At 35.5% G+C, this 17,273-nt stretch overlaps 1 protein-coding gene across 1 annotated transcript in view; it reads right to left on the bottom strand.

Moving 5' to 3' along the window:
* The window catches only part of LOC115217824 (probable serine/threonine-protein kinase drkC), a 171,558-nt gene that overhangs the window by 142,602 nt on the left and 11,683 nt on the right, over nt 1-17,273 (bottom strand). The window contains exon 3 of the mRNA XM_029787505.2: nt 5,947-6,080. Within this exon, the coding sequence (XP_029643365.1) occupies nt 5,947-6,080 (134 nt within the window). The remainder of the gene's footprint in view (nt 1-5,946; nt 6,081-17,273) is intronic.

The following is a 17,273-nucleotide window of genomic DNA, read 5'->3' as shown; positions in this document are numbered from 1 at the left end:
CAGTCACTACAATAAGTTTCCTTTCGTGCGTACGCACTGGAGGGGAGCCTTGTATTGAAACTATAACGGTGCGCGCGCGCGCACCGTCCATTTTCTATTTCGCGCGTGTTGGTGCCTTCACCAAGGCACAGAAAGGAAGGGCCCTCTCGCGCATGCGCGAACCACCGGAAGCACGACCCTTTTGCCTACCTGGTGGTTAGCCAAGGTAAGGGGGTCGTAGAACGGTTGACTGCTGGCAGCAGCAGCGGCGACTTGGGACAGCAGCGATTGAAGGAGACGGTCACGCATATTTTCTCTCCGTTCGAACTTGCTTCTAGCAGTCCTTACCAAAAGGCCTTTAACCTGGATTGTTGCAGACATCATCTTCCCTGTTCGACGCCATCTTGAACCCGTTCTGGTTTAGCGGCTGAATATTGTAAATATTACAATCGATTAACTTTCAGCCTTGCGCGCCCCGAACCAAGGACATCAGATAACACACTTATTGTTATTATTACCAAGAAAGAGAATAAAGTAGTATATATATATTTTACGTCTGCGTCTTGTTGTTTCTGACTGGTAGAATTCTGGATTATTAAAGCAACGGCTAGTGAGTGATTGCTTTCTTGTACCCCGAAAGTACAAGACTTTATATCCTCACTCATCAAGTTCGTTACAAAGGCATAAACTGTTAAAGCGTTAAGCTGATATTGTATTTTATAAGCTATCATTTTTACCATTCATTGTATTGATACTGTATATACGGACACACACACACACACACTCACACATAAGTAAATGGGAATAATTATGTATGAATATGTATGTGGTGCGAGCCGAATCGCGGGAGAGCGACACGTAATTAGTATATTATTCAGTTCAAACCAAATATATGTTAATTTTCTATATCTTACAGATCCTCCGTCGCAGATACAATGTAACTCAACAAATGAAAAGATTCTCTTGAAATAAAAGCATTTTTCTTTGAAGCTTGTTATTTTGAAGATAGGACTATGTTTCTTAGAAAATATATAACACCTTCCTTTTTTGGATTTGGTTTGCAAGATTCTTTATATGAGTTCGTGTGTTGAAGCGTATTCTGTTGTGTCTGGGGAGAGTCATTTTCTTTTTGTGCCTTATTATTTAAGTACATAGTTGCATAACACAAACACACACACAGACATGCACACACAAGGAGACAGGGGTGCATATATATACAAACACATGCTCACACACACATACATAGAAAATACACAAACACGGACAGGCAAGCACATAAATATACAGGATTCGTACATACAGATGCACACACATACATACATATATACATATGCATACACACACATATATACATACATACACATGCAAAAACACACACACATACATACGTACATACATGCATGTATAGGCACACACACACGCACTGACCCACACACATGCGCGCAAGCAACCAAAAGGGAGCGCAGTGTAAATAACGGACAGAGTTAAAACTATAGAAAAGGTGGCAAAACGCAACGAAAATTTTAGTGAAATAAACATAAGAAAAAAGTGGAAATTTTACCGGTGAGTGTGTTAAATAATAAGGCACAAAAAGTAAATGACTCTCCCCAGTCACAACAGAATATAACACCTTCGTTTCTTTAAGAATAAGCTTATAAAATATATAAAAACTATCGTATTTTCATTAATAAACTACAAAAGACAATTAGCGTTTTAAAACTTACCGTCATTATATACGGAAGTTACTGAAACAAGGTTTTGAATTATTAATGAACCATGTTATATTGTTTTTTCTTAATCATAACGACACATGAAAACTGTTTGACAGACTTGAGTCTGATAGAGTTTTTATACAATATAACACAGGCACAAATTCACACACACACACACACACACACAAGCACAAGCAACACAGTCATACATTACACACACAAACACGTACATACACACTCACACACACACACATATATATATATATATATATATATATACATGTATATATATTTATTAATCAATATAGGGTGCCAAAAAAAAATTTTGTAGAATTTTTTTGCCACCAGCGGCCTAGTGGAAAAAAATTAAATAGTCATAGACCATTTTTAAGTTCAACATCAACAATCAAGGAACGGCCATAATAGGCCATTCACCCACTAGAAATAACAGCCAAAGCTTCAACCGCAAATAAAAATCAATTCCGTAAACCAAGAGAAAATTTAAAAAAACATTTACCCTGTAATTTCTTATACGATGCACCGTTTCATCTGCTGTTTAATGGTAAACTAACCTGATTAAATTAAATCAAGCCAATCGTCCATAGGCCCTCAGATTCTTCAGTAAGAAATAGCCAAGACGGAACAGATATTTTCACGAGGCATTTCCGACCCTGCCAAGGCAATATCTGACCTAAAATTTTCAAATCATCGCACTCGCGCCAAATTTATCGGCAGCAAATAAATATAAGCCGTCGATTCCATTACGGAATTAACCAGAAAATTCATAATTAATCAATATAGGGTGGCAAAAAAAAATTTTGTAGAATTTTTTTGCCACCAGCGGCCTAGTGGGAAAAAATTAAATAGTCATAGACCATTTTTAAGTTCAACATCAACAATCAAGGAACGGCCATGGCAGGGTCGGAAATGCCTCGTGAAAATATCTGTTCCGTCTTGGCTATTTCTTACTGAAGAATCTGAGGGCCTATGGAAGATTGGCTTGATTTAATTTAATCAGGTTAGTTTACCATTAAACAGCAGATGAAACGGTGCATCGTATAAGAAATTACAGGGTAAATGTTTTTTAAATTTTCTCCTGGTTTACGGAATTGATTTTTATTTGCGGTTGAAGCTTTGGCTGTTATTTCTAGTGGGTGAATGGCCTATTATGGCCGTTCCTTGATTGTTGATGTTGAACTTAAAAATGGTCTATGACTATTTAATTTTTTCCCACTAGGCCGCTGGTGGCAAAAAAATTCTACAAAATTTTTTTTGCCACCCTATATTGATTAATTATGAATTTTCTGGTTAATTCCGTAATGGAATCGACGGCTTATATTTATTTGCTGCCGATAAATTTGGCGCGAGTGCGATGATTTGAAAATTTTAGGTCAGATATTGCCTTGGCAGGGTCGGAAATGCCTCGTGAAAATATCTGTTCCGTCTTGGCTATTTCTTACTGAAGAATCTGAGGGCCTATGGAAGATTGGCTTGATTTAATTTATCAGGTTAGTTTACCATTAACAGCAGATGAAACGGTGCATCGTATAAGAAATTACAGGGTAAATGTTTTTTAAATTTTCTCCTGGTTTACGGAATTGATTTTTATTTGCGGTTGAAGCTTTGGCTGTTATTTCTAGTGGGTGAATGGCCTATTATGGCCGTTCCTTGATTGTTGATGTTGAACTTAAAAATGGTCTATGACTATTTAATTTTTTCCCACTAGGCCGCTGGTGGCAAAAAAATTCTACAAAATTTTTTTTGCCACCCTATATTGATTAATTATGAATTTTCTGGTTAATTCCGTAATGGAATCGACGGCTTATATTTATTTGCTGCCGATAAATTTGGCGCGAGTGCGATGATTTGAAAATTTTAGGTCAGATATTGCCTTGGCAGGGTTGGAAATGCCTCGTGAAAATATCTGTTCCGTCTTGGCTATTTCTTACTGAAGAATCTGAGGGCCTATGGAAGATTGGCTTGATTTAATTTAATCAGGTTAGTTTACCATTAAACAGCAGATGAAACGGTGCATCGTATAAGAAATTACAGGGTAAATGTTTTTTAAATTTTCTCCTGGTTTACGGAATTGATTTTTATTTGCGGTTGAAGCTTTGGCTGTTATTTCTAGTGGGTGAATGGCCTATTATGGCCGTTCCTTGATTGTACATGTATATATATATATTTATATGTATGTATGCGTATATTACTATTTAACAAATTTTATTCAACTTTCTTTTATACAACCGTGTCTTTTTTCCTGTTAATTTTTGGCCGTGACATTTTTACCTGTGAAATTTTTTCACAATATTCTTCGTAACATGTAACGTGCATTCGCTATTGCTTTAAATGTGTACCTACTCAGGACATACATACATTTATATATTATATATATATATATATATATATATAGGCGCAGGAGTGGTTGTGTGGTAAGTAGCTTACTTACCAACCACGTTGTTCCGGGTTTAGTCCCTTCGAAACTTGAGCAAGTGTCTTCTACTATAGCCTCGGGCCGACCAAAGCCTTGTGAGTGGATTTGGTAGACGGAAACTGAAAGACGTTCGTCGTATATATGTATATGTATATATATATATGTGTATGTGTTTGTGTGTGACTGTGTTTGTCCCCCCAACATCGCTTGACAACCGATGATGGGGTCGATTTGCTCGACTAAAGTTGGTGCTCCAACATGGCCACAGTCACATGACTTAAACAAGTAAAAGAGTAAAGATATATATACATATATATATATATATAATATATATATACATTTTATATATATATATATATATACATACATACATATATATACATATATATATACATATATACATACATATATATATATGTGTGTGTGCGTTTGTGTGTATGTGCGTCCATGTGTCCCTGTGACCATCGTCTAACGGTCGATGGATACAATGTATTACGTACATACACGCAGATATAAACCTAACGATCTACATATAAAGTGTGGAAGTTGTAAAGATAATTTATGGACACACTGTATATAAATCATGATTCATTGCCTTCTTTCCATGCCAAATCTGCATCTGGACACCTAACATGGCATTATTTATCGTGTTTGTTAAGAAACTTAAGGACTGTTTTACATGTTTCAGGGAAGTAATTCCAGTATACATTTTATATAAAATCTATTCATTTTAAAATGAAGGAAGTTATTCAGATTAAATATTTATACACGAAGAGGGCTCGATAGTAACTTCGAAGTTTTCGCTGGCTGCTATTCATTATACTGTCCGACAAAGACAAGAAGCACCAAACTTCTAAGTTGCTGTCACCTTCTCCTCAGTCCTTTAAAAGTTAAAATAAATGTGCTACACTAAACGTTTTGAATAATTCTTTAGTAGAATGTTATAGTGCTTTTAGTATAATTCGAATAAAACAAACTTTAATGCATATGTATGTATAAATATGTATATGTATTAATGTGCATATATACATATACTCATGGACACACACAAACACTCACACGTTCATATATATATATATATATATATATATATATATATATATATACTTATAGCATGATTCAGTGTTTGACGGAATTACAACTTTAAACATGAGAATTATTTCTGACCAAAAAGATTTTAGAAATAAAATTCATTTAACGATGAATCACTGATTACTAAACTTTCTTGTACCTTTTAATTTTTTTTTTTTATTACTTCTTTCCATATTGTAGGAACTGATTGAGCATTTCTGCACGAACGACGAATAACAACCTGCTTAAGGTTAAAACGGACGCAAAGAAAACGAAAAATGTGACAAAATACGATTGTTGTAATTTCTGCTTAAAGTTGCCGGCGAAATCATCTTTCAATAGCTTTTAAACTGAAGAATTTTCAAAGATTTACTGCGAAAAACAATTTCCACGCGGAGAAAATGTAAGAAATTACTATAATCGAACAAGAATAATCTGGTATTAACATAGTAGGCGTTTCTGAGATTCTGTAAAGTAAATACTATGGCATTATGTACAAATACTGAACTTGCAGTAAAAGCAAGTAGTTACGGGAGAGACGTTTTGTGTTCTGTTACAAATGGAGGTGATTATAAATGGCTGCTTAAAAGACAGTTCTGGTCGCATTAGTATACAAAGAAAATACGCGAAAAATATGAAATACAAAGAATACGCGTATTTATCTTCACGTGTGTACGAGCGCGTATTTGTTTTTGTTTGCTTGTGTGAGTGTGTGTATGTATGTGCAAAATGAAACAAAGATGTACTCACTTCAATCCTTTGTACGATACACTGAGGACGTATTTATTCAAATACGGAAACCACACATTCCCAATGTTAGAATGCTCTTTTGTTCCGACAGCGTAATTGTATATGCGATTTCTAGATATTTTAGATTTACACATCTGCAAAAAGAAATGTAATGCTTGCTTATAATATTACATAAATATATGGAATTGTATATACATTAATAGATTGAAAATAAGATGGCAGCCTCATAACAGAAACGCAGTTATTATGTATTTATTTTATACGAATTAATTTATATTTATAAAATTGCAAGTGAGATAGATTTTTATATATTGGTTTCAAATTTTGACACACGGCAGCAAATTCGAGGGGAGAGAAGAGTTGATTATAGCAACGCGAGTTATCAGCTGGTACTTGTTCTATAGGCCCCGAAAAGTTGAAAGACAAAGTCGACATTGGTAGAATTTGATCTCAGATAGTAAAGACGGACGCAATGCCGCTAAGCATTTTGCCCGGTGTGTTAACGATTTTGCAGCTCACCACCTCTGGAATTCCTATATTATCACAATTTCTAATATACGAAGGGCAAAGAACGTTCCAGTACCAAATGTTATGGGGAAATAGCTACTAGATAACAGAACCGGTACGCCATTACACACTGCTTTCGTTGAATTACAGCACTAGATTCACATACATCAAATAAAGGCGGGATGTCTTAGCCAGCGCGCTGTAATGTTTTTGCATCAAACAGGTAACATAAAGGACCACAAAGGAGAATTTCATAGTAGCGTACAAATACCAAACATGTCGATTGACAGAAAGCATTAAGGACTGATGCGTTTCTCTCAATATACTTTGTGAAGTATCTTGACTACAGAGTAACCCCCCATTTTGTCGTCCAATGAAATCCTTATTTATCTACATGGTTTTGAATTTGTCATTCATTTTTTCATACCTTTGACATTTTGATAATGTGACTATTTATTTCTACAATGAAATTGTACGGGTGGTGGGAAAGGCCAGACATCGTCAGTTTCAACATAAGGACAGAAAGTAAATGCTAAAGAGTTTATGAAATAGGCTTCGTGTCCAGATGGTCTTTACAGCTGTAACAAACCGACCAGGTCTTCTTTTATTACAATACTAGCACTATAGCCCGGCTTTGCCCGGGATTGAGTTAGGATTATTAAGCTAATCAAGCACTTTATTTCAAACCCAACTACGTAACATCGACGTCAAATTTGAGCGAAATCCGTTGAAATTGGTAAACATTTTGCTGAATATATATATATAAAGGACACACACACACAGGTACGTACACCTATTGCATACCTGTTTTTGTACGCATGCATACTCATGTGTGTGTGTGTATGTGTGTGTGTGTGTGTGCGTGCGCTTGATGGGGTGTGCAACACAGAAAGTGTACTGTATATGAGAAGTTGATATATTTAGCATAAACGTAAAATTATGGTGCTTACAATGCGTGATGTCCACTTATACACAGCTTTAAGTAACTTTTTTCAACCTGGCCGTTTTAGCTTCTAGATTACAAAACGACTCAAGAAACTAAATGAAAAAATTAAATAGTAATTTCATTATCCTATGACTGATATACTTTATATATATATATATAATATATATATATATATATATATATATATATATATATATATATTATATGTAATATAATGCACATATAATATACATGTATGTTATATGTATACTGGAAAACTTCTTAATGGCGGTGCCCCAGCATGGCCACAGCTTGTGAGCTGAAACTAAATAAAATAGAATAAAATAAATAAAATAAAATATAGGCGCAGGAGTGGCCGTGTGGTAAGTAGCTTGCTAACCAACCACATGGTTCCGGGTTCAGTCCCACTGCGTGGCATCTTGGGCAATTGTCTTCTGCTATGGCCCCGGGCCGACCAATGCCTTGTGAGTGGATTTGGTAGACGGAAACTGAAAGAAGCCTGTCGTATATATGTATATATATATATATGTGTGTGTGTTTGTGTGTCTGTGTTTGTTCCCCTAGCATTGCTTGACAACCGATGCTGGTGTGTTTAAGTCCCCGTCACTTAGCGGTTCGGCAAAAGAGACCGATAGAATAAGTACTGGGCTTACAAAGAATAAGTCCCGGGGTTGATTTGCTCGACTAAAGGCGGTGCTCCAGCATGGCTGCAGTCAAATGACTGAAACAAGTAAAAGAGTAAAGAGTAAAAGAGTATAACCATATTTGCCAGTAGTACTTATATCTAAATCGCTCATGTTCGCTACCTTTCTAATTTTCTACCGCAGTTAAGCATAATTAACTATAATTTAATCTTACTCATAATTAATCTTACCTTATTTGATAATGTATAAAGCCGTATCCAGATACTCTACTACCTACATCAAAGTAATTGAATAATTCTCCACCGTATTAAACATATCTTAATTCAAGCTTAGTGATAGATAATATATTGAAACATATTCAAATATTCTGCTATCTGCGAAAATACTTATTTTCCCATTGGTGTTAACACCTTCAAGTTAAATAGTTCCTATGTGTTAACTATTCATAATTTACACTTGGATATTGAACATACGCTAATAAAGTTTACCAATGTAAATATATAACTCCTTAGCTCCGCTGGCAATAATTCGGTTTCACCGTAGAAATATATAATATATTAGGCCTCTTAGACATTTGCCCTTTATAAAATATTTCTCACCTGTTAAGATTTGACATCCCAGACTATCATATTTAATACCTCAACAAGACCATGTGCTCCAAGCCTTTATATGGTTGACTGTTTGAAGACACAGCTCACGTTATAATAAAGTGCCTAACCACTCGTGCTTTCATAGCTCGAAACTTTAATTCTCCTTAACATTAAATTATATTTATCTCTCACAGATTGGGGTAGATGTATATGTATATGTATAATATATACATATGTATATATATATACATACACACACACGCTCGCTCAAACATACAATACACACATATATATGTACATGCTATAGAATTGATTTAAAGTCGAAAACAACTTCTTTGGAAATTGGAAGCCGTATAAATTTAATGATAATAGATGTAATGTGAATATTTCAAACAAAATCAATAATCTGATTATATTCGATAGCAATGAAATTAGAATTAAGCTTGTAAACCAAAATTAATACTTATATACTCCAAATAACGTGCCCTCTTGACTATTGGCAGGACTCTTTTTCATGCAAGAAGATTTTGAAAACTTTAAAATCGAAAGTCTTTTGCGTTTTATATTATACAAATATGTGACAGTTACCGTCTTTGATATTTGATTAATAAACTGCTGGATCAATTTAGTAATCTTCAAAGAAGAAATCAAGTATTTCTTTACTGGGAAACCTAAATCAGAGATCAATTCACATGTCAATCCAGAAAATGGCGCATATATTTTCTTTGATTTTCATCTATACTTTTTAGCCTTTTTTTCTCTCTCTATCTTCTATTTTGGTGGCGGGGTAGATTGTCTAATTGATTAATGTTTTTTTAATGCTACTGCTGCTTTAATTTCTATTTAGAGAAATAACTTCAGGGATATATATATACATAACAGATACATGATAAAGTAAAAGAACCTTCTATATCAACTCTTAAGTCTCTATGGCTTTAGAACTTAAATCTTACGATCTCTATTACAATTATAGGAGAGAGAGGTTGTAGATTTTAAACAATATTGAGCAATTTGAAATAGACAGAATACAGAGTGTGGGAGAGTGGGGGGAAAGCGAGAAGGAAAAACAATGAAATGACAGAAAGAACGGGTTAATGAATAAAGGAGAAAATAGAGAAATAATTTTAGAATTGCAATAATAAATCTCTGAACGAGATATAAACAGTAACTGCACGACAATGTGAGGTATACTTGCCATCTCAACATGGCTAACCACTAAGGGTGGGTTTACTGTAGCTTCTCCTGGGGCTACAAGCTACAGTAACACCCACCCTTAGTGGTTAGCCATATTGAGATGGCAAGTATACCTCACAATTTTAGAATTGCTTTATTTTCAATTGCATTTTTTTTTTCAATACACCGATTAATTAATTTCAGTTTCGTTTGTCTTTTCATTCTGCGTTCAAATTCCGCCGAGGTCGACTTTGCTTTTCATAATTTTCGGGGGAGATAAATTAAGTACCAGTTGCGTACGAAGATCGATCTAATCGTCTGGCTCCCTTCTCCAAAATTTTGGGCCTTATACCTAGCGAAAAACTGAATATGTGGATATGCGAAGAAAACAATTTACTCCTTTATATCTGGTTGACCACTCTTAGCCAAAAAGGAATACATTCATAGCCATGGCAGTATTAGCACTTACATACAGTGGACGTTATACCAACACTTTTAAATATAATGGCTTCTACTTCTGCTTTCACGTGTTTTGACCTTGTCAATCAGCTCATGAATCCACGCAAATTTACTGAAAACGAATTTCATCTTTACTCTGAGAACATTTATACAACAATTGCTGAAGGCAGGTAATCAGCACCGTAGAATAGTCTTGCAAGCATGGCAACCTCCTAATTATGGCTTTTGATTTAAGGCTTTTAAAATACTTCTGGGAAAAAATTTAGCTGAATATAACCGAAAGTGGTAGCTTATAATTTTCTACTGGACAATATTAAGTACTATATACTCTATTGTACACTATATTGCAGCTAGTGCTAAAACATTGTTCGAATAACTACAGCAATTCTTTGTCGACAGTTATGCATACTAAATCTAAGGACAAAAAAAATGTTATTACATTTTTTATGTCGTTTTAGTAGGCTTCAGGTTTTAGGGCCAAAAGCGATTAATTTGTTTGCCTAATGCAGAGCGTTAACACTATGCTACAGTCATAGCAGTGATGAATAAAAGCGTTTTACTTTCTCCAAAACTTTTCATATACATCCAAGTAATCAATGTGTTAAATAAAACATCTGTACTAAGATTCGATATACTTTGAAAGATCGCGCAATTCTATATGAAATCAAATACGAGAAATACACAAATGAAAGAAAAAAAAATGAGTGAGAGAGCGAGGGGAATACAAAAGAAATACAATGACAAAGTTGTATCTGATATTAAGGAGCATCTAAATCTCTAATTTAAAAAAAAATGTGTATCTCCTCAAATTTAAAATAATCCGGTGTTCTGAAAAGTGATAATATTTGTGTCAATAAAACAGAGTTGAATTTATTTTGTCAGGAATAGCATCAAATCAGAAAATAATATTGTGCCAATGGCAACATCTGTAGAAGATCGATCGAGAGTTAGGAACAGTGGATATATGGCCATACGTGAGAACGCGCAAAACAAAACGTTTATATGGTGAATAATAATGGGAGAAATAACAAATAAGCATGTATCTAACAAAAGACTAACCTTATGGCTAATATATCTAAGAGATTCCTAAAAAGTGCTTTCAGAACTATTCAATAATCTATGTCATGAGAAACAGTAGCAAAAACTTAATAATTTAGCGATAAAAGCAATCTCAGTCCCTATGGGTATGGATGTAACAACCAAATAAACTAGCAGTTCGTAATTTGTTTGTTGTACAATTTGGAAAGCCTTAAATGGAAGATGATAAACGTTGATGTACAGGAGGAAATTCGCTTCCAGAATTGAACTCAAATTTCAAAGGCTGATATGATGTAAGATAATTATTATTCATAAACTCCTTTGAAGATATAGAATCAAAATGATTATTTTGAGAAACGATTGTAAAATTCTTTCAGTTTTTCCTACTGATATTCCCTTAGGGATGTAGTGATGCTTTTATTATTAGTGGTTGATATCGCCGATGTTATAAATAGCTAACTCGAGAAAGAACCAAGAGGAGTAAAGGACATTTAAACCCAAAATGGTGTGGAGTAGCTGATATGTAGACGTTGATATGGTTGAAATGATGTTTTACTATTATTTCATCAGTGGCATCATAGAGGAATTGTTGAACGGGACATTAACTAACTGACCCATTTCTGGCTGGTTGCATATCCGGCCATTCGCACTAACTTTAAATCATTTGTTACACCTATGATCAGCGGACACTTATTTTGTGATAGCTTCGGACTTATTACATCAAGAGAATAGAAGTTGAAAATGAGTCGAATTTCCTTATAATTAATTACATTAGGTTTCATATGATGTTTTTTTTTAATGATCGCCCGCAAAGATTGAAACTACGTTCTTTAGCAATGCAAATGACAGAAAATTTCCGCAAGTTGGGAATAAGAAACAAAGCTGAAAACTTTTTACACACACACACACGCGCACACACACACACACAAACACACAGACACACACAAACACACACACACACACACAAACATACACACATACACATAGACAAACACACTCGCACTTTCACGTGTGACATAATGGGAAAGCTTAATAACGCTTACTGCTGATATAAAATATGATATCAAACAACCTTGAACGTTGATATAAATTCTTTATGAGATCCGACTGGTAAAATCAAACAATCAAATTAGATTAGAAACGTATGTATTATTGTGTTACATATTCAACGAGCCATTGCGTTTAAAAACCATTAGGTATAATTGCGTCCATCTTGTCAAGGGTCATCAGAAGCACCGACGCTACTTGCCTGTGAGCTCCCGTATCATGTTTACCTTCAACATGACCTTGGTTTTCATATCACATCTATCTTAGTAAATGAGCGGCAAGCATCTTATGAAATAACGATATGACAAAGTTTACGGTATCAATGGAAATATAACAGTGCCAACGCGAGATTTAGTACGACTCCTGACACTAGAATTTGCTTCTCATATCTTATAACACCAATCAGTTTTCTGTCGATTAGATACAAACACGCAACAGCAGTTCGTATTTATATTCTCGTTCTTTTTTGTTTCTTTACTTCTTTCTTCCTCTCTTTCTTTCGTTCTTTCTTTCTCACTCCCTCTCTCTCTCTCTCTTTCTCTCCTTTCTCTACGTCTGTGATATTGACAGTTTCCTGATTGTACATACATACATACATACATGTATACGCTTACGGGAAAACCTACTTTTTTTCTTACACCACAATTGGAGTTGCCAAATATCTTGAAACATCTAAAAATTGGACGCTCAAACACGCGTTGAAAATCCCGAGAGGCGTAAGAAGCTTCATTCTGACATAAAAAAGAGCAAAAACTTTGCTATTGATTTCATACATGACACCCAGAATGAACAGCCTGAGAGAAGTGCAGTAACTGTTGTTACAAAGAAATTGAAATTAATGGCAAGAAAAAAAAGCAGTTGGAAAATTGAATGGTAGGTGGGAGCCGAAACGTCTGCATAACAAATATGTGGCCGTTGCAAACAAGCTAATTTTGACCAGTAGCACACCCATCAGAGGGTACGGAGATGAGCGATAAAGGCAGAGAGCGATGGTTTCATCTTAGTTGCTCAAGATCAGAGCTTATTCACCCGGAACTACCAAGCCAATGTGATGAAAAATGGAATAGATCCAAAGTGCCGAGTCTGCGATTATGAGGTATAAAAAGAGGACCACCTGATCTCTGGATGTAACATTTTAGCACTAGTACAATATATAGCAAGACATGAGAGAGCTAACCAATATCAACACAGGTGAGTATGTCGGCATTATAGAATCAATAGCGTCGAGAAGTGGTATAATCATCACCCTGAGGGAGAAAATGTAACGAATCTTTGGGACTTTCAGCTACCAACACACACTAAGCAGTCAAGGCTAATATACCGGATATTGTTATGAAAGACCCAAACAATAAAGTTTGTTTATTGATCCACATGAGTATTCATTGTGATCATAAGATCACTGCAAAAGAATTTGATTAGCTCAGAAATATATAAATATTTGCTCATTGAAATGAAAAGAATATGGCATCTCAAGGCAGTTAAAATACCAGTGTTTGCACGATCACTTGAGATGATCAAAAAAGAAAAATTATTTGAGAATGATCCTTGGCTTACTATCCATACAAAAATTGCAAATGGCTGCATTAACAAGTACTTCACACATACTGAGAAACGCATTGTTGCTGAGAGTACAATTACTATCCATGTGTTTTTTTTCCCATATAACATCATTTCATTTTGAAGATGAAAAATCTGGGGCGTTTAGTTTAATGGCTTATCAATGTAAACAATGAGTTTCTTTGTCCCAGTTGTACGAAACAATATTTGCAAGAAATGGGAACAAAACTGAAAGAAGAAAACCTAATAATAATAATAATGATCCTTTGCATTAAAGGCAGATAGCCTGAAATATTTTTGGAGGGGCAGACGATTTCATCAACACCAGTGCTAAACTGGTACTTATTTTACCTAACTCGAAATGATGAAAAGCAAAGCCGGCCTCGACAGAATTTGAATTCGGGATGTAAAGACGGACGAAACACTGATAAGTATTTCACCCAGCGTGCTAACCGTTCAACCAACTCGCCGCATTAAGAATAATAATTATTGTTTCTGCTACAGGAACAAGGCCTGACATTTGTGGGACGAGAATAGTCCATTATCTCGACTTCCCTACTGAAATGTTGCTTATTTTATCGACTACGAAATGGAGAAAGGTAAAGTCTACCACGGCCAAATTTGAACTCAAAACATGAAGACGGACGAAATGACACTCAACTGGTACTTATTTTACCGTCAATTAAAGGATGAAAGGCAAATCGACCGCGGCGGAATTTGAACGTAAAGATGGACGAAATGACATAAAGCATTCTGTCCGGCCTGCAGGAATAATATGAATGATGGTCAAAAGTGTCGCTTGGGTAGAACAGTTAACTTAGGGAACTTATTTATAGTTTGTCTTCGATCATGAAGTCAGCTGTGGTGGATAGAACTGATGCCCTGCCTTTTCAGAAAACGAATTGCTCTTATCTGTTCAATGCAAAGAAAGAGACCAAGCGATAAATGCTAGACAGGTATGTGTTACAGGATATTATTTGAAAGGATATAGTGAGATAATATTCAAATATCTTCTATTGATTCCGAAATCTGAAAAACCAATTTGATCTCGTTATTAGATGGACGTCGGATAAATTTAAATATCACCGTCGTATTTAGTCCAATACTCGACAGTTCTTATCACACCCAGCAGCCTAGGATTATATCCACGCTGTTCTGTATTCTGATAGAATTGAAAAACACAAACTTGACTGATTACACATTATTGAATGCCTACGATGTATCTCCGTGCGTGGGTTTATCCGTCCGTGCGTGATCGCTTTCCAATTGATTTTCACAAGGAATTTGCGAATTCTTTTGCAAAAATACGAAAGAAAGCATAAGATATTTACATTAAATGCCATGTGTTAAAGACGTATTGTCTTGACAACTAAAACAAGGATTAGGGAGACAATCTTTAGGATGGAATACATCAAGTTTATTTGCCATCTTTAAGAAACGAAGGGTAAAGAAAACCAAAAATACAAACGTTTATTTCTCTGCACATTTTGTGTATTTAAATTTTTTTTTCCTTGGAATATTCTTTTATACTAGAATTTCATTTTCGGTGCGGTGGTTTGACAAAGTTTAATGAATCAAGAACTTATTATTCAATAATGTGTATACAAGAATAAGAATATTAAGAATACCGTTCCCTCTCTAACAAAGAGCGGAATATATATATATATATATGTGTGTGTGTGTGTGTGTGTGTGTGTGTGTGTCTGAATGTGTGTGTATGTGTGTTAAATAAAATGAGACAAAAAAGCCAAGGCAGTGTCAAATTTCTAGGACATTTATAAAGAGAAAAGTAGTCTTACAGCTGCTTCAAGAATATGAGGGACAACCCTTCACCAGAGACGATAGGAGAGATTTAAATAGAGGGAGATAGTAGAGTTCAATATAAGAAGTCATTTTGGAAAGGGACAGATATAGCCAGTATAAATGGAAATAGATAATAACGATAAAAGTATGTGTTGGATGTTACCCGTTGCAGTTTGATTATCCAAGGAAAATGCAGTGTAGATTGGGTAGACAGGCCTCCTGTCCCTTGTTTGTAAATTCCTATAGGAGTTCATCTTTTGTCATCACGTATGGATACTGTGGAGACATTAATTCTATGTGCTGCTCATTCAAACGGGTCTTGCAGTGTGAATGAAATTTTACACAAGTATTGGTAGGGGTAAGTAGATAGAGTGAAGGGAATAGATATGCATTTTAGAAGGAGGAGAAAGGTATTGGTTAAAAGGAATAGGGGAGGAAAGAAGAAAGAAAGAAAGAAGAGAAAATACAAAGCGCACTGCTAGATGGTGGTCAAGATATTGTGAGGATGTGGTGAAAGGAGAGTTGTCAGTAAATAAAAGGAATAGGGGAAGGGGTAGAAGGAAGAGATAAGAACGTAAGGAAGGAATATGTGCGGGAAGTGGGAGATAGACTGATATGTTTCAAAGACAATAACCTTGAGAGATGGGTAAAGAAAATGGTACGGCGGCTGTATTAAAAGTGAGTAGTAAACCTGATAAAGGAAAGGATGATATAATGGTCAAGTTTCGAAAAATAGAAGTAGGTATTTATTGTAAGGCTAAAGTGATAATGGGGGCTAATGAATCAGTGAGGGAAATAATTATATTATATAGATATACGGACTAGCGCATGCATATATATATAAATGTTTATATGCACTATTATACAGGCCGACATACTTATGTTTCTATACACATGCGCATACATGTATATATATTCTCTCCTTGTTTCTCTCATTGTTTTTTCTGTGTCCCTTTCTGTAGAAGAGCGTAGGCTCGAAACGTAGAAGCCTTTTTCTATTGTTGAGCGTTATACTAATACATGTTTGTTTTGTATACCACCAGTCCTCGTCTTTTGTTTTTTTCGTAAACTCTCCCTATATAACGTAAAGTGTAGTAGCCATCTGAATGTGGCTAGCCACTGGGGGTGGGTGTTACTGAAGCTTTTAGCCCCAGGAGATCGTCGTCTCCAGCTGGCTTTAGACACACTTTCTGTGCCCTTCTGATATTTGCAAAGAGAGGTCATCCCCTCTCGAAAACCTAAGTGATACATACGGACTATAGTTTCGAGGTTTTTGCCTCTCGTCAACGTATGGTAAACACCGGTTTTCGAAAACCGGTGTTTACCATACGTTGACGAGGGGCAAAAACCTCGAAACTATAGTCCGTATGTATCACTTAGGTTTTCGAGAGGGGATGACCTCTCTTTGCAAATATCAGAAGGGCACAGAAAGTGTGTCTAAAGCCAGCTGGAGACGACGATCTCCTGGGGCTAAAAGCTTCAGTAACACCCACCCCCAGTGGCTAGCCACATTCAGATGGCTACTACACTTTACGTTGTCGAGCGGTTACTGTTTACATCTCG

The sequence above is a fragment of the Octopus sinensis genome, linkage group LG12 (assembly GCF_006345805.1).
Source record: "Octopus sinensis linkage group LG12, ASM634580v1, whole genome shotgun sequence".
In the NCBI taxonomy this organism is placed as follows: Eukaryota; Metazoa; Mollusca; class Cephalopoda; order Octopoda; family Octopodidae; genus Octopus; species Octopus sinensis.
This window is presented reverse-complemented; position numbering and strand designations above follow the sequence as displayed.